The sequence below is a fragment of the Heptranchias perlo genome, chromosome 3 (genome assembly GCF_035084215.1).
Source record: "Heptranchias perlo isolate sHepPer1 chromosome 3, sHepPer1.hap1, whole genome shotgun sequence".
NCBI lineage: Eukaryota > Metazoa > Chordata > Chondrichthyes > Hexanchiformes > Hexanchidae > Heptranchias > Heptranchias perlo.
The window spans coordinates 122,595,337-122,620,066 of NC_090327.1; the positions used below are offsets into that span (position 1 = coordinate 122,595,337).

At 42.1% G+C, this 24,730-nt stretch overlaps 1 protein-coding gene across 3 annotated transcripts; it reads right to left on the bottom strand.

Annotated features, from left to right (window-relative positions):
- Positions 1-4,973: 4,973 nt before the first annotated feature.
- LOC137320200 (kelch-like protein 38) lies at positions 4,974-23,360 on the bottom strand. 3 transcript variants are annotated; one of them, XM_067981924.1, is made up of 6 exons: positions 22,963-23,360; positions 22,400-22,510; positions 17,510-18,875; positions 11,352-11,457; positions 9,030-9,315; positions 4,974-6,783 (listed from the first exon to the last, which is right to left on the bottom strand). In XM_067981924.1, exons 3-6 carry the CDS (start codon positions 18,872-18,874, stop codon positions 6,780-6,782), a joined length of 1,761 nt encoding a protein of 586 aa, XP_067838025.1. In that variant the 5' UTR covers position 18,875; positions 22,400-22,510; positions 22,963-23,360; the 3' UTR covers positions 4,974-6,779. The 3 variants fall into 3 exon arrangements, with proteins under 3 accessions (XP_067838025.1, XP_067838026.1, XP_067838024.1); XM_067981925.1 differs by lacking the exon at positions 22,963-23,360 and adding an exon at positions 20,178-20,401 and having other exon boundaries at positions 22,400-22,836; XM_067981923.1 differs by lacking the exon at positions 22,963-23,360 and having other exon boundaries at positions 22,400-22,830.
- Between the last annotated feature and the right edge of the window lie 1,370 nt (positions 23,361-24,730).

Below are 24,730 nucleotides of genomic sequence, written 5' to 3' on the forward strand. Positions count from 1 at the left end.
TAATGACCAGATAATCTGTTTTAAGTGATTTGGTTGAGGGATAAATATTGTTCAGGACACTGAGGAGAACTCTCCTGATCTTCTTCGAATATTGCCATGGGATCTTTTACGTCCACGTAGGAGGGCAAACAGGGCTTTGGTTTAATGTCTCATCTGAAAGACGGAACTCCAACTATGCAGCACTCCCTCAGTACTGCTTCGGAGTGTCAGCCTAGATTTTGTGCTCAAGTCTCTGGAGTGGAACTTGATCCCACAACCTCCTGACTCAGGGGTGAGAGTGCTGCCCACTGAGTCACAGGTGACACACACTTAGGCTGTTTTTCTGCCGTTTCCGTGGCTCTCCTATCGAAATTAAAGCAGACGATCGGGAGAGCCCCAGCGGAACTTCACCCCCACTGGGCGGAATTCCGGCAGAACTGGGCTTCAGCCCACTTTCTGATCTCCTGTCAGACGACTCCCCGCACCCAGTTTTGCCTAGGGCCTGATCAGATTTCTAGACCGCTGTATTCAATTTGTATTCATGATGGGATAGAAGGATGTGTTGATAGGGTGAGATGAAGTGAGGAGGGAGGAGACTCGTATGGAGTATAAACACCGGCATAAACCTGTTGGGCTGAACGGCCTGCTTCTGTGCGGTAAATTCTATGTAATTCTACATAATGATATTGTGTGGACTGATGGCGTAATACTCACTTGGACAAGCGTGGGTTAATAAAGGAAAGCCAGCACGGATTTGTTAAAAGCAAATCGTGTTTAACTAACTTGATCGAGTTTTTTGATGAGGTAACAGAGAGGGTTGATGAGAACAATGTGGTTGATGTTGTGTATATGGACTTTCAAAAGACATCTGATAAAGTGCCACATAATAGGCTGGTCAGCAAAATTGAAGCCCATGGAATAAAAAGTGCAGTGGCAGCATGGATATGAAATTGGCTAAGTGACAGGAAACAGGGAGTAGTGGTGAACGGTTGTTTTTCGGACTGGAGGGGGGTGTACAGTGACGTTCCCCAGGGGTCAGTACTAGACTTGGGTGTACAGGGCACAATTTCAAAATTTGCAGATGACACAAAACTTGTAAGTGTAGTAAACGGTGAGGAGGATAGTAATAGACTTCAAGAGGACATAGACAGGCTGGTGGAATGGGCAGACACATGGCAGATGAAATTTAATGCAGAGAAGTGCAAAGTGGTACATTTTTGTAGGAAGAATGAGGAGAGGCAATATAAACTAAATGGTACAATTCAAAAGGGAGTGCAGGAACAGAAAGAACTGGGGGTATATGTGCAGAAATCTTTGGAGATGGCAGGACAGGATGAGAAACCGATTAAAAAAGCATACGGGGTCCTGGGCTTTATAAATAGAGGCATAGAGCACAAAAGCAAGAAAGTTATTTTGAACCTTTATAAAACACTGGTTCGGCCACAACTGGAATATTGTGTCCAATTCTAGAAACATAGAAACATAGAAAATAGGAGCAAGAGTAGGCCATTTGGCCCCTTCGGGCCTGCTCCGCCATTCAAAGTGATCATGGCTGATCGTCTAACTCAGTACCCTGTTCCCGCTTTTTCCCCATAACCCTTGATCCCTTTAGCATTAAGAAATATATCTATCTCCTTCTTGAATACATCTAATGACTTGGCCTCCACTGCCTTCTGTGGTAGAGAATTCCACAGGTTCACCACCCTCTGAGTGAAGAAATTTCTCCTCATCTGGGTTCTAAATGGCATACCCCGTATCCTGAGACTGTGACCCCTGGTTCCCGAGCCATCGGGAACATCCTCCCTGCATCTAGTCTGTCTAGTCCTGTTAGAATTTTATATGTTTCGATGAGATCACCTCTCATTCTTCTAAACTCTGGTGAATATAGGCCTAGTCAACCCAATCTCTCCTCATACGTCAGTCCTGCCATCCCAGGAATCAGTCTGGTAAACCTTCGTTGCACTCCCTCCATGGCAAGGACATCCTTCCTCAGATAAGGAGACCAAAACTGCACACAATACTCCAGATGTGGTCTCACCAAGGCCCTGTATAACTGCAGTAATTGTAAACAATTTTACAACACCAAGTTATAGTCCAACAAATTTATTTTAAATTCCACAAGCTTTCGGAGGCTTCCTCCTTCATCAGGTGAACGGTGTGGAATAGACTTCAAGAGGACATAGACAGGCTGGTGGAATGGGCAGACACATGGCAGATGAGATTTCCACACCGTTCACCTGACGAAGGAGGAAGCCTCCGAAAGCTTGTGGAATTTAAAATAAATTTGTTGGACTATAACTTGGTGTTGTAAAATTGTTTACAATTGTCAACCCCAGTCCATCACCGGCATCTCCACATCATAACTGCAGTAAGACATCCTTGCTCCTGTACTCAAATCCTCTTGCAATGAAGGCCAACATACCATTTGCCTTCCTAACTGCTTGCACCGCACTTTTGGGCACCGCACTGTAGGAAGGATATGAAGGCCTTAGAGAGGGTGCAGAAAAGATTTACTAGAATGGTTCCAGGGATGAGGAACTTCAGTTACGAGGATAGACTGGAGAAATGATTGGTTGAAGGATTAGAGGGGAGCTGAGGAAACATTTTTTCACCCAGAGGGTGGTGGGGGTCTGGAACTCACTGCCTGAAAGGGTGGTAAGAGGCAGAATCCCTCAACTCATTTAAAAAGTACTTGGATGTGCACCTGAAGTGCCGTGACCTACAGGGCAACGGACCAAGTGCTGGAAAGTGGGATTCGGCTGGGTAGCTAATTTTCAGCTGGCGCCAACACGTTGGGCTGAATGGCCTCCTTCTGTGCCGTAAATTTTCTATGATTCTAAGCTGGGGTTGTTCTCTTTAAAGCAGAGAAGGTTGAGAGGAGATTTGATAGAAGTGTTCAAAATCACGAAGGGTTTAGATAGAGTAAATAAAGAGAAACTGTTCCCACTGGCAGAAGGGTCGAGAACCAGAGGACGCAGATTGAAGGTGATTGGCAAAAGAACCAAAGGCGACATGAGGACAAGTATTTTTACACAGCGAGTGGTTATGATCTGGAATGCGCTGCCTGAGAGGGTGGTGGAAGCAGATTCAATCATGGCTTTCAAAAAGGAATTGGATAAATACTTGAAGAGAAAAAATTTGCAGGCTACAGGGAAAGAGCAGGGGAATGGGACTAACTGGATTGCTCTTACAAAGAGCCGGCACAGGCTCGATGAGCCGGAACCCCGGTGGAATCTTTTTCTTTCCTGCATCAGGGGCCCTGAGGCCTACTCTAAGTAGGGTTGCCAACTCTGGTTGGATGTATCCTGGAGGTTTCATTACATGACCTCCTGTCTCCAACTGCCCCATCCCCACACCCCCACCATTGGACGTCCAACACGTCCATCCTCACGGTGCCCGCCTTCCCACACCACTTGGAAAGCAAACAGACTCTCCTTTACCTGATTGGATGATTCTTGACTGTCAGTCAAACAGCCATTTCCCCACCTCTAATATTTTTATAACTAATAAACAGAAGTGTTCAAAGAAAATGAAAAAAAACACAATTTTTTTAAACACCCCTATGATTTTTCTCCTGGTTTTTGCTCGCAGCAGTGTCCTGGAGATTAATCTTCAATTGCTGGAGACTCCAGGCCAATCCTGGAGGGTTGGCAACCCTAACTCTAAGTCCTGCAATGTTTCAGCGACATTTGTGAAGCCTTAGACAGCACTACTACACGTGCGGAGTCAACAAAAACAACAACTATAGCAGGAATGTATGGTTGCTTTCCCTTATTTGGTTTAATAATTGGAAGATTGGAGATATTTTATCAAAAGATCTACTTCAACTAAAGTAACATCCATTTTTGAAACAGTTTGAAAATAGCTGGATGGGTTAAGGACGATTCTGCTTACACTTGTAAAGGTACCAAAAGTGTCCTTGCTTGGGACCAATGAACTCCATTTTTGAAATGGCACAACCAATCTGCAAAACGGCAGTCTCAATTCCATTTTTTTTTGGTATGACTTACATACTTGAAAAGGAAAAAGTTGCAGGGCTACGGGGAAGTGGGATTAATTGGATAGTTCTTTCACAAAGAGCCGGCACAGGCACGATGGACCGAATGGCCACCTTCTATGCTGTATGACTCTTTGGCCTGTGTGCCAGCTTCTGTCCTCTTCTCACATGATGCTGTTGTGTCTCTTGCTAAAAATAATTTGGTTTGTAAAGTGAGAGATGTCAGCAGCAGATCAGCTGTCATAGTCACAGCCTTAGTCTGATGGTTATAAATATCCGGCCAGTTATGAAACAAACACACAGATCTAATTAATCAACAGCAGGCTCCCTTCACTGTTATTCCCTTCTCAATCATTTACCGTTTCTTTGAGATTCGGCTTTGAAAGTCGTAAGTTTTGATATTCTTGAAATGGGATCAGAAGTTCCAATTCCAATAGATATACTCTTCATTGACAGGAGTCAGATACAAACATTTCCCCTCTCTCTCCCCTTAGACCAATCAGCCTACAAATATCAGCAACAATAGGTATCTACTGTGTCTTCACACAAAGCTTAGTAAAAATTTGGAACTCTCCCCCCTAAAAGGCGGTGGATGATGGGGGTCAATTGGATCTTTCAAGATGAGATAGATAGATTTTTGTTAGGTAAGGGTATCAAGGGATATGGAGCAAAGGCGGGAAAATGGAGTTGAGGCGCAGATCAGCCATGATATAGTTGAATGGCGGAGCAGGGGCGAGGGCCTGAATGGCCTCCTCCTGTTCCTTATGTTCCTATGTTTCTAAGCAGATTGTGCTTCTGTACATGTGCTGCCATTTTTTTTAAAGGAACATGCCAATTTGAACTGTAAATGGCACTATCAAATTAACCTAAAACTGCCCCAATTTGAGTGACCTTGGATTGTCAGATTAGCTCAGCCTCACTCCCAAGTAGTATTTAATGGTAGCAGAACAAATAGAAATATAAACTCAACAAATAAACTTTATCATCACAAGGCTCCTTAAAGTAAGAAAGATTTGGATACAGAGGCATTTATTTTCTACATTCTTACAGTGTCAAAACTCTGGTTTGCATACAAGATTAAAAAAAACAGCTGAAACTATGTAAAACACAGCACAAAGAATGCAGACAGCAATTAGAGTGAAAATTAGATACATATTTTCAATAAAAATGAAAAATAAATATCCCTGATAAGAATGTTGCTACAGATTGAAGTATAAATATCAAATTGCCAAATAATGGTGTAGTCAGGTAAGATTTTTTAAAAATTCATTCTTGGGATGTGGGTGTCGCTGGCAAGGCCATCATTTATAACTCATCCCTAATTGCCCTTTGAGAAGGTGGTGGTGGGCCTTCTTCTTGAACCGCTGCAGTGAAGGTTATCCCACTGTACTGTTAGGTAGGGAGTTCCAGGATTTTGACCCAGCGACTATGAAGGAACGGCCAATACATGTCCAAGTCGGGATGGTGTGTAATTTGGAGAGGAACTTGGAGGTGATGGTTCCCATGCACCTGCTGCCCTTGTCCTTCTAGGTGGTGGAGGTCGCGGGTTTGGGAGATGCTGTTGTAGAGGCCTTGGTGAGTTGCTGCGGTGTATCCTGTGGATGGTACACACTGCAGCCATGGTGCGCCAGTGGTGGAGGGAGTGGATGTTTATGGTGGTGGATGGGGTGCCAATCAAGCGGACTGCTTTGTCCTGATGGTGTTGAGCTTCTTGAGTGTTGTTGGAGCTACACAGTACTGCACATTTACTGCCAAATGTGATACATTACCACTGATAGTAATATACCACTTCCTGTAATTACTGCTATCCTGCATTGTCAATTTAAAATGAATAGTTCTACTTGACAAAAAAAAAGAGCCAATTAGACAGTATATCTCATCTCATTTGAATAAGCAAGACTTTTGATTATGTTGATTTTGTTTTAGTGATGGTATCAACACCTCTCTTTTTCTCTCTGGTTCCGAGGTACTCTGCCATCAACCACGGCTCAGTTGGTAGCATTCTTAACCCTGAGTTAAAAGGGTATGGGTTCAAGTCCCACTCCAAAGACTTAAGCTCAAAATCCAGTACTGACGGAGTGCTGACTGTCAGAGGTGCCGTCTTTCGGATGAGACATTAAACCAAGGCCCCATCTGCCCTCTCAGGTGGATGTAAAAGATCCCATGGCAATATTTTGAAGAAGAGCTGGGGAGTTCTCCCCAGTGTCGTGGCCAATATTTATCCCTCAATCAACATCACTAAAACAAATTATGTGATCATTATCCCATTGCTGTTTGTGGGAGCTTCCTGTGTGCAAATTGGCTGCCACATTTCCTACATTACAACACTTCAAAAAAGTACTTCATTGGCTGTAAAGCACTTTGCGGCGTCCTGAGATCGTGAAAGGCACTATTGAAAATGCAAGTTCTTTCCTTTCCTTCTGACCAAGAGACCTCCTCTCGATCCTTCACAGGGAAGCATTTGACAGTGGCCCAGGAGTAATTCTACCACTGATTTTCCCTCCTTACTGTGGGAAGTGCTTTGCAGAGACCAGGATGAAACGTCTTGCTTTCTCTCACAGGTCAGATAGCTGATGTCCTATGCCTTTTCAGAGGAGGCCCTGTGGAGATTCTGGCCGTCAAGATATTCTTCTCCTACTGCGTCTTGTGGGCTATTGGTTGCTCTGATAGTTGGCTGTGATGAGCTTTTTGACTTGCAGCTTCCCATTACTTGGAACTTTTAGGGTTCTCTTTCTTCTCCTCATCAGAAGGCAAAGATACTTCCTCAGCAGAAGAGGCATCGGTTCTTCAATCGTTGAATTAATCAACTGCGAAGACATAAACGTCAAAATAAATCATTTATGACTTTGAAAATACATAGAATTACATAGAATCTACAGCACAGAAACAGGCCATTCGGCCCAACTGGTCTGTGCTGGTGTTTATCCACCACAACAGCCTCCCCCATCCTACTTCATCTCACCCTATCAGCATATCCTTCTATTCTTTTCTCCCTCATGTGTTTATCTAATTTCCCCTTAAATGCATCTATGCTATTCTCCTCAACTACTCCCATGGTAACAAGTTCCACATTCTTACCACTCTCCGGGTAAAGAAGTTTCTCCTGAATTTCCTATTGGATTTAGTGGTGACTAGTTTATATTTATGACTCCTAGTTTTGGACTCTCCCGCAAGTGGAAACATTTTCTCTATGTCTACCCTATCAAACCCTTTCATAATCGTAAAGACCTCTTATCAGGTCACCCCTCAACCTTCCCTTTTCTAGATAAAAAGTTCCTAACCTGTTCAGCCTTTCCTGATAACTAAATATCCTCTCAGTTCTGTATCATCCTTGTGAATCTTTTTTGCACCTTCTCCAATGCCTCTATATCCTTTTTATAATATGGAGACCAGAACTGTGCACAAGTGTGGTCAAACCAAGGCTTGACACAAGGTTAACAACTTATCTGCTTTTCAATTCTATCCCTGTGGAAATGAACCCCAGTGCTTGGTTTGCATTTTTCATGGCCTTATTAAACTGCGTCGCTACTTTTAGTGATTTGTGTATCTGTACCCCCAGATCCCTTTGCTCCTCTACCCCATTTAGACCTATTATCCAAGCAGCATGTGGCCTCCTTATTCTTCCTACCAAAATGTAGGCGATGACACCTCACACTTGCCTATATTGAAATTGATTTGCCAATTACGCGCCCTTTCTGCAAGTTTATTAATGTCTTCTTGAAAATACAGCCCCTACCACTTAAAGCGTCCACGTTTAAACCTGGCAGTCGCTTATATCGGCTGAAACCCGATAACCATTATCCATTTATATTTATGACCAATTTCAAAGTTGCCGGTTACAGCATCTTAAGTGCTCTGTTTATTCCGGGCAGAAACAGCTGCGTTGATTCACTAGTTCGCACCTCGTTAAGTCACACTGAATGTAATAAAAGAACCTTTTATTGAGGAAGACTTCACTTCCCTTAGGCTTCCATTCCTTCTACAGTTTCAAATGATTTAGAACCCCCAAACACTGCCTCCAGATTATTTCTCATGGATTATATCTTGACCATTTAAAAAAAATCAAATTCATATTACTCCAGCAGTCTTTCACAAGCTGGTGAATGGGAAATCAGAAATATTGTTATTGTGGGGATATTATAGCAGTGATCCAGCAGTTGTCATTTTATTTACACCTGATACAAAAATGTATTTCATGCCTATTCTTTTCAAACAACCATCTAAATAGAAACTTTGTTATGACAGGAATAGTGACATTTACAAAGTCTTAAAAGTGGACAAAGAGTTAAGGCAGATTGGAAATCCATTTAATTAATGACTTAAAAGAACAACTGCATTGACATAGCAGCCCAAAAGGTCAAAGTGCTTCATACACAACAAAATTACTTTTGAATGGTGCGATTTTTAATTGTATTAACATTATCCCGTTATACTGGCCATCGCGTATAGTGGGCGAATGCACCCGCTATAAGCAATGGGGAGTGTATTGCCATCAAATACTGCATTGAGTTATGAGCTTGATTTTCTATTCCTGCTTATGGTCTTCGGAAACAAGAAGACCATGGGGTAGATTTTTGACTGGACCAGATTTCGGTCATGGGCTTGATCCTGCGGCGATTGGGTGCACCCAAACCGGGAGGCTAGAGGGTTGTCAGGAATTGGTCCACGGGCCTCGTCTACATATTCGAGGTGAGTCACCCACCCCCCCATCCCCCGCATCCCCCACCCCCCCCCCCCCCACAGGCAGCTCACCCCTATGGGAAAGATCCATTTTTCCAAAGCATGCAAAATGTCCAAATTTGCTGATGACACCAAATTGGAAGCAGCGGCAAATGATGAATCTCAATGCACACAAATTCAAACGGATCTGGACGGGTGGTGGAACTGGAAATGAAAATGGTTTTCAGGAGGAACTAGGCAGTCCTGGTCAACAAATGGGATTCAGGGTTATTAAGGCATGTATCAAGGAAATACTATGCATAGACGGACTAGATGGACCGGAGGTCTTCTCCTGCCCGAAACTGTTACTACCTCACTCTGTTATAACACTTACAGTGTGCGGAACTTGTAGGAAATACTCTGCAGTGTTAGACACCCATGGTCAAACAGTTTGTGCGGAAGTCTTCCTTTAGATGCCCAGCTGTCTGTCTCAGGGTCGTAGCAATCAAATGCATCACTGTTTTCAATTCTGTTGTCAGAAGTGACATATCGGCCCCCAGTAACATAGACTTTGTTGTTTATAATGGTAGCCCCATGATGCATCCTTCTCTCTTTCATATCAGCACATTTTACAAATTTGTTTGTCTTTGTGTCAAAGGCAATCATTCTTCTTGTGTACCCTGAGGGAATAAAAATCAAATTAAAAAAAACAATAATGCTTTGAGCTGTAATGTTTTTGATTAAGATATTAAGAAAGAACTTGCATTTATATAGCACCTTTCACAACCTCAGGATGTCCCAAAGCAATTTACGACCAATGAAGTACTTTCTTGAAATGTTGTCACTGTTGTAATGTAGGAAATGCGGCAGCTAATTTGCGCACAGCAAGGTCCCACAAACAGCAATGTGATAATGACCAGATAATCTGTTTTAGTGATGTTGGTTGAGGGGTAAATATTGGACAGGACACCGGGGAGAACTTCCCTGCTCCTCTTCAAAATAGTGCCATGGGATCTTTTACGTCCACCTGTGTGCAAATTGGCTGCTGCATTTCCTACAGTACAACAGTGACTTCACTTCATTAGCTGTAAAGTGCTTTGGGACATCCTGAGGTTGTGAAAGGTGTAATATAAATGCAAGTCTTTCTTCATTCTTTACCTTACTGGAAAGTCTAACTCCTCATCACTGCACTGCTCTCATCTAGAAAATAAGGTACCAATGTTTACAGACCCCTTTGTGAATTCTCAGAGCTAATGGGCCCCTTATTAGAACCTGGTTTAGCTCAAGTTCCTGAATTTACACCTAAAATTTTGTTGCTAAAGTTATCTCCCTCTATGAACAGTTTCATTAAATGATACGATGCATTGATCAGATAACACAAGGAATGTGGCTGATTCACCTCAAAGCTTCATCAGGTTCACTGAAAACTGGGGAGGGGAGAGGAACATAAAATGGACATTAAAACTGAAGGGTACATATTAGCTTTTACTCCTCTGAATATTATACTTTTTATATATAATTGTCAGAATTTTAAAAACGGCTAATAGTAATTTAGGAATAGATTCCTTTTCCTGCCCTCATGGATAAAATTCCTTTTTAACCAAAAAATGGCAGTGTGCTGTTTTTCCCTCCGTAATTAACGACCCACTTACAATCACAATTTCAAAAAATTGCACGTTTCAAAGTCACACGTTCCCTCAGTTTCACCCTAATTCAGAAGAAAATTTGATATCTTTTGGTTTTTGCTTAAAAAAAAAGTTTCAAGGCTCCATTATAGCATCTTGAAGGATTGCTTTGGTTTTACTATCAGGAGGAATGAAGCTACACTCTGTGCTGCAAAATTAAATGTAATAATATATTACACTGTATTCTAACAAACTGTGCAATGGTCCAGAATTTGCTGGGAAAATAACGGCGAGTTTAATGGCGCTCTCTGTTATTAGTGTGTAAATCGTTCAGCAACTTGTGACGAGGAAGAGATACCCCGTGAGTTGCGAATCGCCACAAATTGCTGGACGATTTGCGCCGCTCCGCCGTTCGCCTCCCGAAAACGGCATCTCGCTCTCAACCTCCCCGTGAGTTTCAAGAAATTAATGGATTTGCGCATTAATTACCAATTAAACTCACTGCAGAAAGTTTGGGCTGGTTCTTAACAATCTAAGGACCCTTTCAATGATGAGATTTATGTTCTTGCAATGTCACTCAACCTCTCCAGCCCAGAAAGGAAACAGTTGAAACTGTGGAGTCTCATTCCTGCAGGTAGCAAATTGTTCCTAGAGATTTTTAAAATTTGACATTTACATTTTAAAAATTTTTTTCTTACTTTTCCTTTCTGTCTTTTTTTCCCTCTCTCCTAATCCAATCTTTCTTTCCTTCTCTTTATTTCTCTTTCGGTACCTGATTTGACTCTAATTCACTCTCCTTCTCCGTCGTTCCTCTGTTTCTCTCTCAATCCTTAAATCTCATCGGCTAAGGATATAGACTGTTGGTCCCGTCGTTCACTAAGGTCCCAGTTGCCCCGTTGCCCTCATCGCACCGTTATCAGATCGCACTTCCAGCAAGTTGCGGCGCAAACATTTTTCGAACTGAAGGGTACGGGAAAAAATCCAACTCACGGGGCATGCTGCTAGATGCCTCACTCAAGCAAATTCTGGGCCATTGTGTTTTTTTTAAGCCAATCATCCATGCAATATGCATCACATCTATTCCATCTTACCTCCAATAATAACAATCCTGTCACCAATCACAGCCGCAGGTGCACAGATATTTTTAACCATCCTTGTCTCCATTCTGAACCACATATTCCGAGATATGTTGTAAACCTAAATAATAATATAGAATTAAAGCCCTTAAAAATAAACTTTAAAAAATCACTAACATTCTCCACACCTCGCTGGCGTTTTTACTTTACTGCTTCGGAAAATAATTGCTGCTAAACTATCCGGAAAGACTGAACAGGCTGGGTCTCTTTTCTCTCGAAAAGAGAAGACTGAGAGGGGACCTGATAGACGTCTTCAAAATTATAAAGGGGTTCAATAGGGTAGACATAGAGAAGATGTTTCCACTTGTGGGGGAGTCCAAAACTTGGGGCCATAAATATAAGATAGTCACCATTGCTGGTGGCAAGTCCATTATTGGATTTTAATTTCTCTCGTAATATTCAGCCATGTTACTGTCTGAAATTTTAGATGTCAACGTCAAGAGTAGTAATGGACTTTAGGCTTGGCAATGAAGTAACTTAACGTAGTAAAATGTCCCAAGATGTTTCACAGGAGCATTATCAGACAAATTAGACGCCGAGCCTTATAAGGATTGTTAGGACAGATGACCAAAAACTTGGTCAAAGAGGTAAGTTTTGAGCAGAGTCTTTAAGGAGGAGAGCGAGGTTTTAGGGAGGTAATTCCAGAGCTTAGGGCCTAGACAGCTGAAGGCACAACCACCAATGGTGAAGCGAAGAAAATCAGGGATGCACAAGGGACCAGGATTGAAGGAATGCAGAGTTCTCTGAGAGTTGCAGGGCTGGAGGAGGTTCCAGAGATAGGATGGGCCAAGGCTATGAACATAAGGATGAGAATTTTAGGATATGATCCTTCTTTTGAAAAAGAATTAAATAGTGATGTGAGAAAATCTGCTTTATTTTGATTTACTCACCACTTAACCTGAAAACAGACAAAACCGGAAGCAAATCATACTTCCAGTATTGTGCCTGAGACCCACTCAAGCGATAAGCTATTTTCAGTAGCATGGGCATCAACTGAAAAAACAGCAAGGCAAGGCAAGGCAAGATACAACCACTGCAAATAATTCCACCACTGCCAGCTTCACATAGGATTGCCAACCCTCCAGGATTGGCCTGGAGTCTCCAGGAATTGAAGATTAATCTCCAGGGCACTGCTGCAATCAAACCCCAGGGAGAAAAAAACATAGGAACATAAAACAAAATTGTTTTATTTGAACACTTTTATTTATTAGTTATAAAAATATTAGCAATGGAAAAATACAAAGGACTGGGGTGGGGCAGTTGGAGGCTGGAGGCCATGTGATGAAACGTCCAGTGATATGTTAAACCAGAGTTGGTAACCTGAGCTTCAACTAGGGCCAGATCAACTGGTGTCTGCTAAATACCACAGGAAATGCACTTCTGGGGTATATTTCCTTTTTTTCATTATCTTTGTTTTGAATATAAAGTGGGGAACATGATCGGTAGGGGTAGATTTTTTGTTTTCATCACGTTGAAATCAGGTGGAATGTAAGAATATAGGAACAGGAGTAGGCCATTCAGCCCTTCGAGCCTGATCCGCCATTCAAATAGATCATGGCTGATCTGTATCTTAACTCCATCTACCCGCCTTGGTTCCATATCCCTTAATACCCTTGTCTAACAAAAATCTATCAATCTCAGTTTTGAAATTTTCAATTGACCCCCAGCCTCAACAGCTTTCTGGGGGGAGAAAGTTCCAGATTTCCACTCCCCTTTGTGTGGAGAAGTGCTTCCTGAACGGCCTAGCTCTAATTTTAAAATTATGACCCCTTGTTCTGGACTACTCCACCAGATGAAATTGTTTCTCTGTATCGACCCTATTGAATCCTTTTATCATTTTAAACACTTTGATTAGATCGTCCCTTAATCTTCTATACTCAAGGGAATACAAGCCTAGTCTATTCAACCTGTCATCATAATATAACCCTCTTAGCCCCGGTATCATTCTGGTAAATCTGCACTGCACCCTCTCCAAGGCCAGTATATCCCTCCTGAGGTGCAGTGCCCAGAACTGAATGCAGTAACTCCAGATGGGGTCTAACCAGAGCTTTATACAACTGTAGCAAAACTTCCACAGCTTGTGGATTCTATAATAAATGAGCCATCCGCTCCAACAGGTGAAGACCAAAATCTACTCCATGCTCGTATCTACTCTTGTGCTGAGAGTAGTGAGCATTGTAAAATGTCCTTGATTCCTTACTGTGGCTAATATTAATTCCACAATGTTTAGGGGGAAAGTGGAGCGGGGGCACTGTAATGAGGCCTGGCGGATAAAATCGCCGTGACCTCGTGCTGCCAACTGAGGGGGTTAGGATCCTGTCAGAAGTTAAAATTAACCCCAAAAAATCTTCAGTGACAAAATCAGCAAAACGCCTTGTCAGTTGTTCTCTGCACACTTGCAATACACTTTCCCCAGAAGGCTGTTTAAAAGCATACAGGATCCTGGGCTTTATAAATAGAAGCAAACAGAGTACAAAAGCAAGGATGTTATACTAAACCTTTATAAATCACTGGTTAGGTCTCAGATGGAGTATTGTGTCTAATTCTGGGCACCAGACTTTAGGAAGGATGTCAAGGCTTTGGAGAGGGTGCAGAGGAGATTAATTAGAATGGTACCGGGGATGAGGGACTTCATACGATGTGGAGACAGTGTGAAGTTTATATTTTAATATTGTACAAAATGTATCATTGCGATCATCTATTTCAGTTACGTGGAGAGACTTGAGAAGATGGGATTGTTCTCCTCAGAGCAGAGAAGGTTAAGGGGAGATTTAATAGAGGTGTTCAAAATTATGATGGGTTTTAATAGAGTAAATAAGGAGTAACTGTTTCCATCGGCAAGAGGACACAAATTTAACATGATTGGCAAATGAACCAGAGGGGAGATGAGGAGAATTTTTTTTTTTAACCCAGCGAGTTGTTATGATCTGGAATGCACGGCCTGAAAGGGTGGTGGAAGCAGATTCAATAGTAACTTTCAAAAGGCAATTGGCTAAATACTTGAAAAGGAGAAATTTGTAGGGCTGTGGGGAAAGAGCAGGGGAGTGGGGTTAATTGGACAGCTCTTTCAAAGAGCTGGCTCGGACACGACGGGCCGAAAGGCCTCATCCTGTGCTGTATGATTCTATGATTCTATGAACCACACTGTAAAAATGCTGCCTGAAGAAAATTCCCTAAGGATTTAAGCTACCACATTTTGTGTCCAGAAAAGGTAAATGTATTGTTTTTACAGCTGGGCCTTGCTGCTGGATCACGCCCAGTGGAAATACAGGAAAGCTGCTCACAGACGGGAGTCACATCATGTGACCCCCCCCTGTTTACATGTCACTTAAACGGCTGCAACGTTTTCAGGTGCACCTAATCACACGTGAAGTGAAGGCAGAGGGGCAGGAGGGGGCAGGAGGGGGTGCAGTTCACTTGTTGTGAGTCAGTACTCCGCTTTCCTGAAATTTGTCCTCCTTAATTCTAAGTCAAATAAATTATTTGCTGAATATTTTACAAAATCGTCTGCTAGTCACCATCTCGAAACAAAATCTTTGCTGTAGATTTATCAGCAGCATCACAAAGAGCCGTAGCAGATGAATATTTTACCGTAGTGATTGATGAATACATTATTTATGAGTGCACTAATACTGGTCATCACATGTACTGGTTTTGATGAGACTATCTGCTAATTTTAAGTTCAATGTAAATTGTCAGTAATTTGTGTCTTGATTAAGTAGCATGTATGTCGTGCAGATACTAACCTTCATAATCAATAAATGTTAAGAGCATGGGGGCTTAATACTGCACCTGTTTCAGACACAAGCCCTTACTTCTGGAAACCAATATTTAATCCAGGTCAGATCAGGCCCTGTCTCAAATCAGGCTCATTTTTCCAATCCTTGCTGGTAGTCACACACTAATCCCAAATACATATTTGATTATAACACAAAACTGTGATTAATTGAGCAATTTCAGCTTCATAAGACCTGACCCTGAATGAACCTTCTTGATATTTATACTCTGTGCAGTCTGATTAGCTGGTGTTATTGGGTGGTGAGGTGACAAATTGTCCGCATTTTCTGCATGCAATGACTTCCAATAACACAAAACTATAATTTAGAATCGAGTTTTAAGCAAGCATGAGATGTGGAATAAATGCTGTAAAAAAAAACTTGGCAAATCAAGTTTCTCCCTAAGCGTCTCCCATTTGTGACTTAAACCCATTCATTCCATGTGATATTGGCAGATTTACTTATCAGAGTAGGACATTGGGACTGTTCCTGAGGCAGGGGAAGCTCTTCAAATGGGACAGGTTCACCTAAACTGAACTGGTACCAATGTCCTTGCAGTGAGAGTAAATAAAGCAGCGAGGAAGAATGTTAATAATTGGGATGGGGAGAACCAAATGTTGGAGCAGATGGGGGATTAAGTTTAAGTATAGTGAAAGGGCAATACAGTATAAAATAGTAAGCTCGGGGAAGGGGGTATGGAGAGGCATAGCTTACATTATTACATATTTTACATTTCCGACAACACAACAGTGACTACACTTCAAAAAGTAATTAATTGGCTGTTAAGCGCTTTGGAACGTCTTGAGTTTGTGAAAGGTGCTATGTAAATACAAGTCTTTCTTTCTTTCTTAAGGCATATAGGGTTGGGGGAAGGATAGTGAAGGAAAGAATAAGAAAAAATAAAAAGGAAGCCTGTGCAGAGAAGTATCAATGGGTTGCAGTGTTTATATGCAAATATGCAAAGCATTAGAAGCAAAAGTTGGGGAACAAGAGACACTAATTAGGATGGAGAGACTTGTTGTTGCCTTGACGGAAACTTGGCTTCAGCTGAGACAAGATTGAGAACTAAATATTCCTTGCTATAAAACTTTTAAGGGAGATAAAGAAGGGAAAAAAAAGAGGGCAGGAGTAGCCTTATTAATTTAGGACACCGTTACAACCATGGAAAGGAAAGTTTTTTATGGTGGTGCACAGATGGAATTTGTCTGTTTTGAGATAAGAAATAAGAAGGACTCTGTTACCATTACTGGGAATACATTATGAGCCATCAAATAGTGGGAAAGATATTGAGGTTCAGATATGATGGTATCTTAAAGCCGTTTGCAATATTAATAATGGGAAGGCTCTAACTATCCTATCCTGGGATAAGACTGGGTTGCTGTCAAAACAAGGATGAGTTCTTGGAATTCATCCAAGACACTTTCCTTAATTAGTATGTTGCATGTGATTCAATATTCAAGGATGTGATGTTGAATTCGTACCTAACATTGATTAGGCCATGGTTGGAGTATTGTTCTGATTACTAGAATGATACCAGAAATGAGAGTTTTTTTTCCAATAGAACAGATTAAAGGAGGATACAATCGAGGTTTTCAAAAGTGCGCGAGGTTTTGATGGGGTAAATAGTGAAAGATTGTTTCTGCTGGTTGGCACATCAGTTAAAAGGGGACACACATTGAGGATTATCATTCGAAGAATGATTAGGGTAGTGAGAAGAATATTTTTCACCTGGAGGATCATTAGAACATGGAATGGTTTACTAGAAGGAGCTAACATAACATAATTTGAAAGGTAAAACAAAAGCAAAATACTGCAGATGCTGGGAATCTGATATAAAAACAGAAAATGGTGGAAACACTCAGCAAGTCAGGCAGCATCTGTAGAGAGAGAAACAGAGTTAATGTTTCAGGTCGATGACCATTCTGAAAGGTCATCGACCCGAAATGTTCAAACTTTTTCTTTCCACCGGTGCTGCCTGACCTGCTGAGTATTTCCAGGATAATTTAAAAGGTAATTGTATCAAAAAAAAATACAAAGATAGAGCATGGAAGTGAGATTAGAGTAGCTAGCTCCAATTGAAGAACTAACAGCTGCACACAGGTTCGATGGGCCAAATGGTGTCCCATGTTGTAAGTTGTGTGATTCTGCGGCTGGCTGAAGAAGTGACATTTTTCAGAAAAGTTCTCGATGCTGTTTCTGGTTGATTTTTATCAGCTCTGGAAACACAGCTTGTGTTATGGTGGGCAAATACTGACATTGTTCCATTTACCTACCCGCTCCCACCCCCGCCATCTTTGAACACAGGAGATTAATTCAGAGTCGTCCCGATGACTGTACCTGTATAAGGCGAACGGCATTCTGTACCATGTCTTCTCCACCGCAAACATAGAGTCTTTGGTTTTTGGCGGCAATAGCTGGGTGTAGTACAGCAACAGGCATGGGTGCCATAGTTTCCCAGATGCTGAAAATGCTGTCATATCGGTGTAGTGTATTTAGTATCTCATGATTTGGCCCAACTCCTCCCAGGGAGAAAATATAGTTCATGTGTGCTATGGTCTGATGAGAGTAGCATGGTACCAACATATCTTCTTCAGACCGCCAACAATTCATTTTCAAAGAGAAGCTATAAACGTGTGCACTTATGATGGTCTTCTTATTATCAATCATCAGTCCTCCAAGGATGTATATATTACTGTGTAAACACACTGAAGAAGCCTTGTAGAGATGCACAGGAAGCTTGGAAAGAGCCAGCCACTGCTGACTCCTTTCATCATATAGTAATGCCTCCCTTGTTGTTTGTTGGTTATCCTTCCTACCTCCAATAATGATGAGGAACTCCTGCGAAGCATATCTGCGTGGAACGTACCACATTGGCTTAATGTCAGGGGTGTTTGCGGGGCTCAAAGAAAATAACAACCTACTGGCTGATTCCAAGATGCTTTTGCAAACAGGCGATGACTGAATGAAGGGATTGTTGGCTATAAAGTGGAAGAGGTACGTAGGATGGACGTATTGGAGTCGTACTTTCTTGAGGAGCTCATGCACATGTTTCTGTCTGGTCTTTGGGGCGTGGTTGATCCAAGTCGTCAATGTCTCAAAAACTTGCTCTTCTTCTGCACAGAGGTCATCATCTCCAAGATAGTCTGCGAGTTCAGTGCAGGAGAGCTCTTTCAAGTCCTCAGATGATGCTACCTCTAGGAAATGTTTCAAAGCGATAGCCTTAGCTTGCTTCTGTAGAGTTTCACAGCTGAATATTTGGGCCAGTCTTACCATGCCTAAGCAGTTTTCAGCAGTCAATTGATTTTGCAAGTACAATGAGCAAGCCTCAAGAACTTTGGGATACTGGTAAATACCCGCAGCCTCCATCAAAGAGAAAACATTTGCTGTGTTTATGGTAATCTCTCCTGTATAGACGTAGTCCACAATCTGAGTCAGAATATCCACATGGATGCCCAACAAATGTACCCGAGTTAGGAAGCTTTCTTTGAAGTTGTCACAAAACATGGCCCTGAAATAAGGGCTGCTTGATGCCAGTACATTGCGGTGACAAGGGACTTCTTTGTCCCCAGCGCAAAGAATAACATCAGTCAATGTCTCTTCATGCCGTAAAATATTAAGCTGTTCTAATAATTGATAAGACAGGTCCCTCTCTTTCAAATGAAAGCAATCGCGGGGAACAGTATTGTGACGATCTTCATCCATGCTGCAAAACAGAAGGTTTTATAAACATTGAACTTTCACGATGATCCCATTTTCTTTAAGTAGAAATCCTATAACTTAGTTTTACATGTCCGTTTGCGTATAGTTCAGGAAGAATAGGAAGATTAAAGATGTAAATAATATTAAAATTCTGCAATTGATCCCATACTGCTGTAACCATTTACATCTCCTCTGGACCCAACTTTTGTTTCTTTACTTGTCCCATTACCACCCTCCTTTTCCCTTGCACCATCATCCCTTTTGCCATTTAATCATTCCTGCCCTACACCCCGTCCCAGTTCTGACAAAGGGCCATCGACCTGAAATGTTAACTCTGTTTCTTTCTCCACAGATGCTGCCTGACTTGCTGAGTATTTCCAGTTTTTTCTGTTTTTATTACCCTATCACAGATCTTTCCCCTTTTGTTCTTTCCTCCCTGCCCCCCTTTTCCCTGGCTCTGCACTTGCTTAAAAACTGTTAAATCTCTAACTTCTTCCAGTTATGATGAAAGGTCAACGGCCTGAAACTTTAACTCTGTTTCTCTCTCCACAGATGCTGCCCGACCTGCTGAGTGTTTCCAGCATTTTCTGTTTTTATATGAGTTCATTATTGCAAGGTAACAAGGCAGTCTCATTTTCCCCACAAAATCCAATGGATATGGGTTGTTCATGGTTAACAGTGGATTGTAACCTCAACAGTGGCTTGTTAGTTACCTGAATCGTGGGATTGTATGAACTGTGTATCCAATATTTCTTACATAATAGAGACAGTCTTGGACCTGGAGTGGGGTTTATGAAGTTTACCATGTCCTGCTATAGCCGAGACATGAAAGTGATTCACCTATCATATCACCTCAAGACAGTAATAATAGATCAGCAAATTTACAAATATTTCACGACTGACATGAGGTAATATTGCCTTCCATAATAGCTTGAAGAGAAGTAAAGTGCAGTGGGCACCAGTGATCTAGGATTCTTTGAGTCCTAAAGGGGTAAGAGGTTCTGCGGGTGGCAGAAAAATGCAGAGCAGTAGTTTCTGCATCGTAGTGGATGTCGCACCCGCTTATGGGAAATGCAGCAAGACAGTTGCAAGTAACAATGGTCCATTAAATCACCCTAAAATCACATCCTACTGGTTGTGAGAGATATCTGTATGGTCAGACAAGGATTTCTGAGCTACATTCTCAGAGTTGCAGTTCCAGAGTGAAAACGACAACTCCCATGGTACATTTCTTGCGCTCTCCCACTCTCTCACATTTACGCAATTTTTCAATGAGTCGAGCTATAATTCACTGGTTCTTCTCTACCTGGTCGTCACGTGACATGGATTTCAGCGCAAACCAAAATTGGGAGGGGGCTGAGCTGGTACCACGCGTTTTACACCATCGCCCAAAAGTCGAAATTACCCCCTCGAGTGTAACAGAGTGCAGCAGCAGTCCAGACCCAGGAAACTCAGTGCAAACATGTGCAAACAAGGCCAGTGGCGACTTGGCGAGTGGATCGCAGGAGGGTCTTCAGAAGTCCGAGAAAACTTAGGGGAAGAAGTAATTAAAGGCAAAAAATTAGGTGAAAACAGTTTCCACTTGAATTTCCTCGCTGAAAAAGAATTCCTACACTGATCTTGCACGGTAAGTGCGCCGGAAACAGCGAGGAAATCCCCCCCTCCCCCCCACAGTTATTTATAGCTGCATACACTGACCTCAGAGAAGAAGGAAAACGGCAGCCAAGTACAGGAGGAAGAAATTGAATGTCCCAATTGGTTCGTTTTGTCGTCTTTGCTGGTTCTAGATTGCTTAGTGTAAAAAATATTGAAATATTTGATTGGGTAGATTGAAGAATTTCCTTGTTACTGAGTGGAAGATTTTCTACTTGCCCAATGAATGGCACTGATTTTTGATTGGCTCTAATATCCAATTGCGAAGCAATCTGTATGGTTAGCAACAGAGGATGGACATTTAAGCCAATTACATTCCTTGCCCTACAGGCTCTTGACGCTTTTGAGAATTGACGTCTTTCAGATGCTACACTTTGAGGTATGACGCCTCATCCAGGTGGTTTCAAACTCCACCTCAACTCCCCTTGCCCTTCTCCAAACTTACTGCTCTCTGTCCTCTTTAAATCTCTCCATCCATATAAAGTCTTCTACGCATATTTGCAGCCATCTCCTCAACTTTGCCATCCTCTGTGGCCTCTATTCCCATGGTCTCAAACACTGACGAGGCTATCTCCAACCCCTTCCTCACCACCCAAATCCTCCTACCATCCTTCAACCCCACTTGTTTCTGTATCTGTCCCTGGAATAAAACTCGCTTACAATCGCACTCCCAAACTTCCAAATACCTACCCTTTGGCCCTCCATTCGCCACAATACCTCTGTAGGTGTTGATTTGCTCAAACACTCCCTAAGCTCCGCCTTGGATGCCCTCATCTCCAACAAAACCTTAATTGTCTCCCAACCCAGCCATTCCACCATTCCTCAAGTCCAAGGGGTCCTAACTCGAGTGTAACTTGTGCACAACTGGCTTAGCCATCCATTGCCAGTTTACACTTGACTGTATTAAGCTCAAAGGGAGCATGAATTGGAGGATTGGCACCACAGTTTTGTAACCAGATATCTGACCTGAGCTACCTTTCAACGTGGCTCCACACTGGTAATGCAGAAGCCCTGAGCTTAGCTTCAAGAAGATCCTGAAAATGTGAGGTCCCCCTCCGCCACTATAATCATGGTAGGACAGGGCTTCCGCCCCTGACTCTGTCGGAAATCCTTGGGTCAGTATTGGCGCAGTTGGCTTGCCTACTAGGTGGGGGCGGGGGAAGGTGGAGAAATTAGAAGCATTGGCTAGCTCCTGGGCTCAAGTGCCAGTAGGTCAATCCAAAGAAGCTTTCAGATGACAAGAAGGCCGCTTTCCTCAAGGCGACAGATAGCTTTGCTATCGGCTGTTGTAAAGGGGCCGGCCTTAGGAAATTTGAGTCCACTTCTGCCACTTGGCTCTCAGTACATAAACCGAGAGTACCAAAGGCAGCAATTCTACCAGATGGCCCCTTTGTCCCGCTTCTTTCTCTAATATCAACAGCAAAAGGGGAAAGGGAGAACAGCCTACCCACCCCAGGAATGTTGGCACTTCCAATACTGGGTGGTAACACTGCGTAAATGTGTCCTGCCCCAATTTCTGCCCCCACCCCCTCCTCCCGATTTCACCCCGCAGTGCACCAAAAATCCCCAAGGAAATTTGGGGCCAGAATTTTGTAGGATATACATTCTATCAAGACACCGATGATTTCTGTGGCTTAAAGTAATGGATGTTACATGCAAACATCACACATATAAGCAGCAATTATTCATGAAATCCATACAAAGACATTTTACCAACTACACCAAAGAATTCTATTCAAGTGTCTTATCAGTAAATCAATATTTTTTACTTGTATACAAGCAAGCGACAAACACATAAAGACGACAAGTTAGAGGAAAGATTTGAGCCAGTGCTTCAATGGGGCAAAACCTTGTCAACACAGATTGTTCAACTACCTGAATGGAACTGAATGATGTTTCTTCCCCTTGCTAGTGGGGTTCAGAGCACAGTCTTCTGTATTGTGCTAGAGCTTTCTCCTTGCACCTTCTTTTCTGACTCGATGTCTTCTGTCAGCAATGCACACACAACAACAGGAGAAAGTGAAGAACCTCTGTTCAGTGGGGGCAGTGAATTTTTCTAGATAAACAATTTTCAGATTTGTTAATAAGCAGGCAACCTTGCTTTGATACTTGTATTTAGCTGAGTGCTCAGGCACAGAACATTGTCTACATTCCATGACTATTAATAGGGCAGTGTGCACTTTCAGGTCATAGCACATGTGACTTCTCACATGCTTTTTTTGCACTAAGGGTAAGCTAAGCTGTATAACATTTTGATGCCACCTTGTGGGGTCTTGTTCTGGCTCTGTTTACAGGCAGAAATAGACATCAGGTTCCACCTTCACCTACTTTAAGCGAACGGCAGATCCATTAGAAACAGATTCCCAGCTGCCTACTGTTGCTAAGTCTAGATTAATGTCCCCAAGCTACAGTTTCCATTTGAACATTAAAACTCTGACCTGTTGTTGATGTGTTATGTTGCTTTGCAAAATGTTCTGAGAAATCTGTACAGGATAAGAGGGAGAACCGGCAAACAACTGTTCTTGCAGTTTGGAGGAAGATTTTGTCATTTCATCCCCTTGAATATTGAATTTCTGCCGTACTTTTTCTCAAACACAGTTCTTTTTCACTAAAATCGTTTTTTTTAACTAGACTTTCAGACGGGTAATAAAGAGTCAGTCTGGTGATAAAAAGAGAAAGAAAGAGTGAACTTGCATTTATATAGTGCCCTTCACGACCTCAGGATGTCCCCAAGCGCTTTACAGCCAACTTTGCTTTTTGAAGTGTAGTCACTGTTGTAATGTAGGAAACACGGCAGCCAATTTGCACACAACAAAGTCCCACAAACAGCAATGTGACAATGACCAGATAATCTGTTTTAGGTGTTGGTTGAGGGATGAATATTGGCCAGGACACCGGGGAGAACTCCCCCACTCTTTTTCAAATGTCAGTATTAAGCACTCAGGCTTAGTATGTTTTTGATGAAGAATAATGTTCCCTCTACTCTTCTCCACCAATGTGCCTTAACCAAACCCCAGATCATACCATACTGCACAAGCATCATGGTGGCCTCTCTGAGCCAGATTGCCAATGTAATATCATTTAATGCCAAATTAAGGGGAATATTTGCTCTGGGCCTTTGCCCACTGGGAACTCCCCAAACACATTTCATGTAGGACAACAACAGACATCTGATTTTCATTCTTTCAGTCTGAACTGGATTCGCATCCAGCTCCCAGTGTTGATTGAACAGTATTCTAACTCACCTCACTTGTGAAAATAATTTTCATAAATCATTATTAATTATTTATACATATATTTTAAAATTAAAAATAATAACTGATTTTTTTCAGGCATAATGCATAACAATAAGTCCCAGTGCCATGTATAACTATTTTAAACCATAGGCCTAACAAGACTTGGACAAAGGTAGTCACTCCTCACTGCTCCTGACAGTCGAAGGGTGGAAAACATGCAGACACCTGAATGGTATCAATAGTATTGTGTTGCTGATGTGACAAAAAGAAAAAGGAAGGAAGACTTGCATTTATATCGTGCATTTCACAACCTCAGGATGTCCCAAAGCACTTTACAGCCAATGAAGTACTTTTTTTTTAAGCGCAGTCACTGTACACAACAAGATCCCACAAACAGCGATGTGATAATGACCAAATTATCTGTCTTATTGATGTTGACTGAGGGATAAATATTGGCCAGGCCACCGGGGGAGAACTCTCACGCTCTTCTTCAAAATAGTGGCTGAGGGATCTTTTACGTCCAGCTGAGAGTGCAGGCTCCATAGGTTTAACATCTCATCTGAAAGACGGCACCTCCGACAGTGCAGCACTCCTTCAGTACTTGCATTAGTCAGCCTAGATTATGTGCTCCAGCCTCTAGAGTGGGACTCACACCCACAAACTTTTGACTCAGAGGCAAGAGAGCTACCCACTGAGCCATAGTTGACACTGATACAGGACAATGTCACCTGTTGCAATACTGGAGCATTTTTTTGTTTGGGTAATTTCTTTCACATGTGCCAGGTTAACAAAGCATTGCATTTAAGAGAAGAGTGTTTACTGTATGCTCATGTCAAAGTCAATTTTTTTCCAGTAATGATATATTTCAGAAGTACATCCTAATTTATATTTTTTTGTAGCAAAAAGTCTCTGGAAAAATGTTAATCTTTTTGATAATATTTACTCGGGTACTTTTGGCCATTTACAGCTT

Coding starts and splice junctions, on each gene's coding strand:
- LOC137320200 (XM_067981924.1), bottom strand. CDS start 18,874: ATGGATGAAGATCGTCACAATACTGTTCCCCGCGATTGCTTTCATTTG. Junction 11,458..17,509: donor ATGCCGTTCGCCTTATACAG/GTACAGTCATCG, acceptor ATTATTATTTAG/GTTTACAACATATCTCGGAA. Junction 9,316..11,351: donor CAGGATTGTTATTATTGGAG/GTAAGATGGAAT, acceptor TTATTCCCTCAG/GGTACACAAGAAGAATGATT.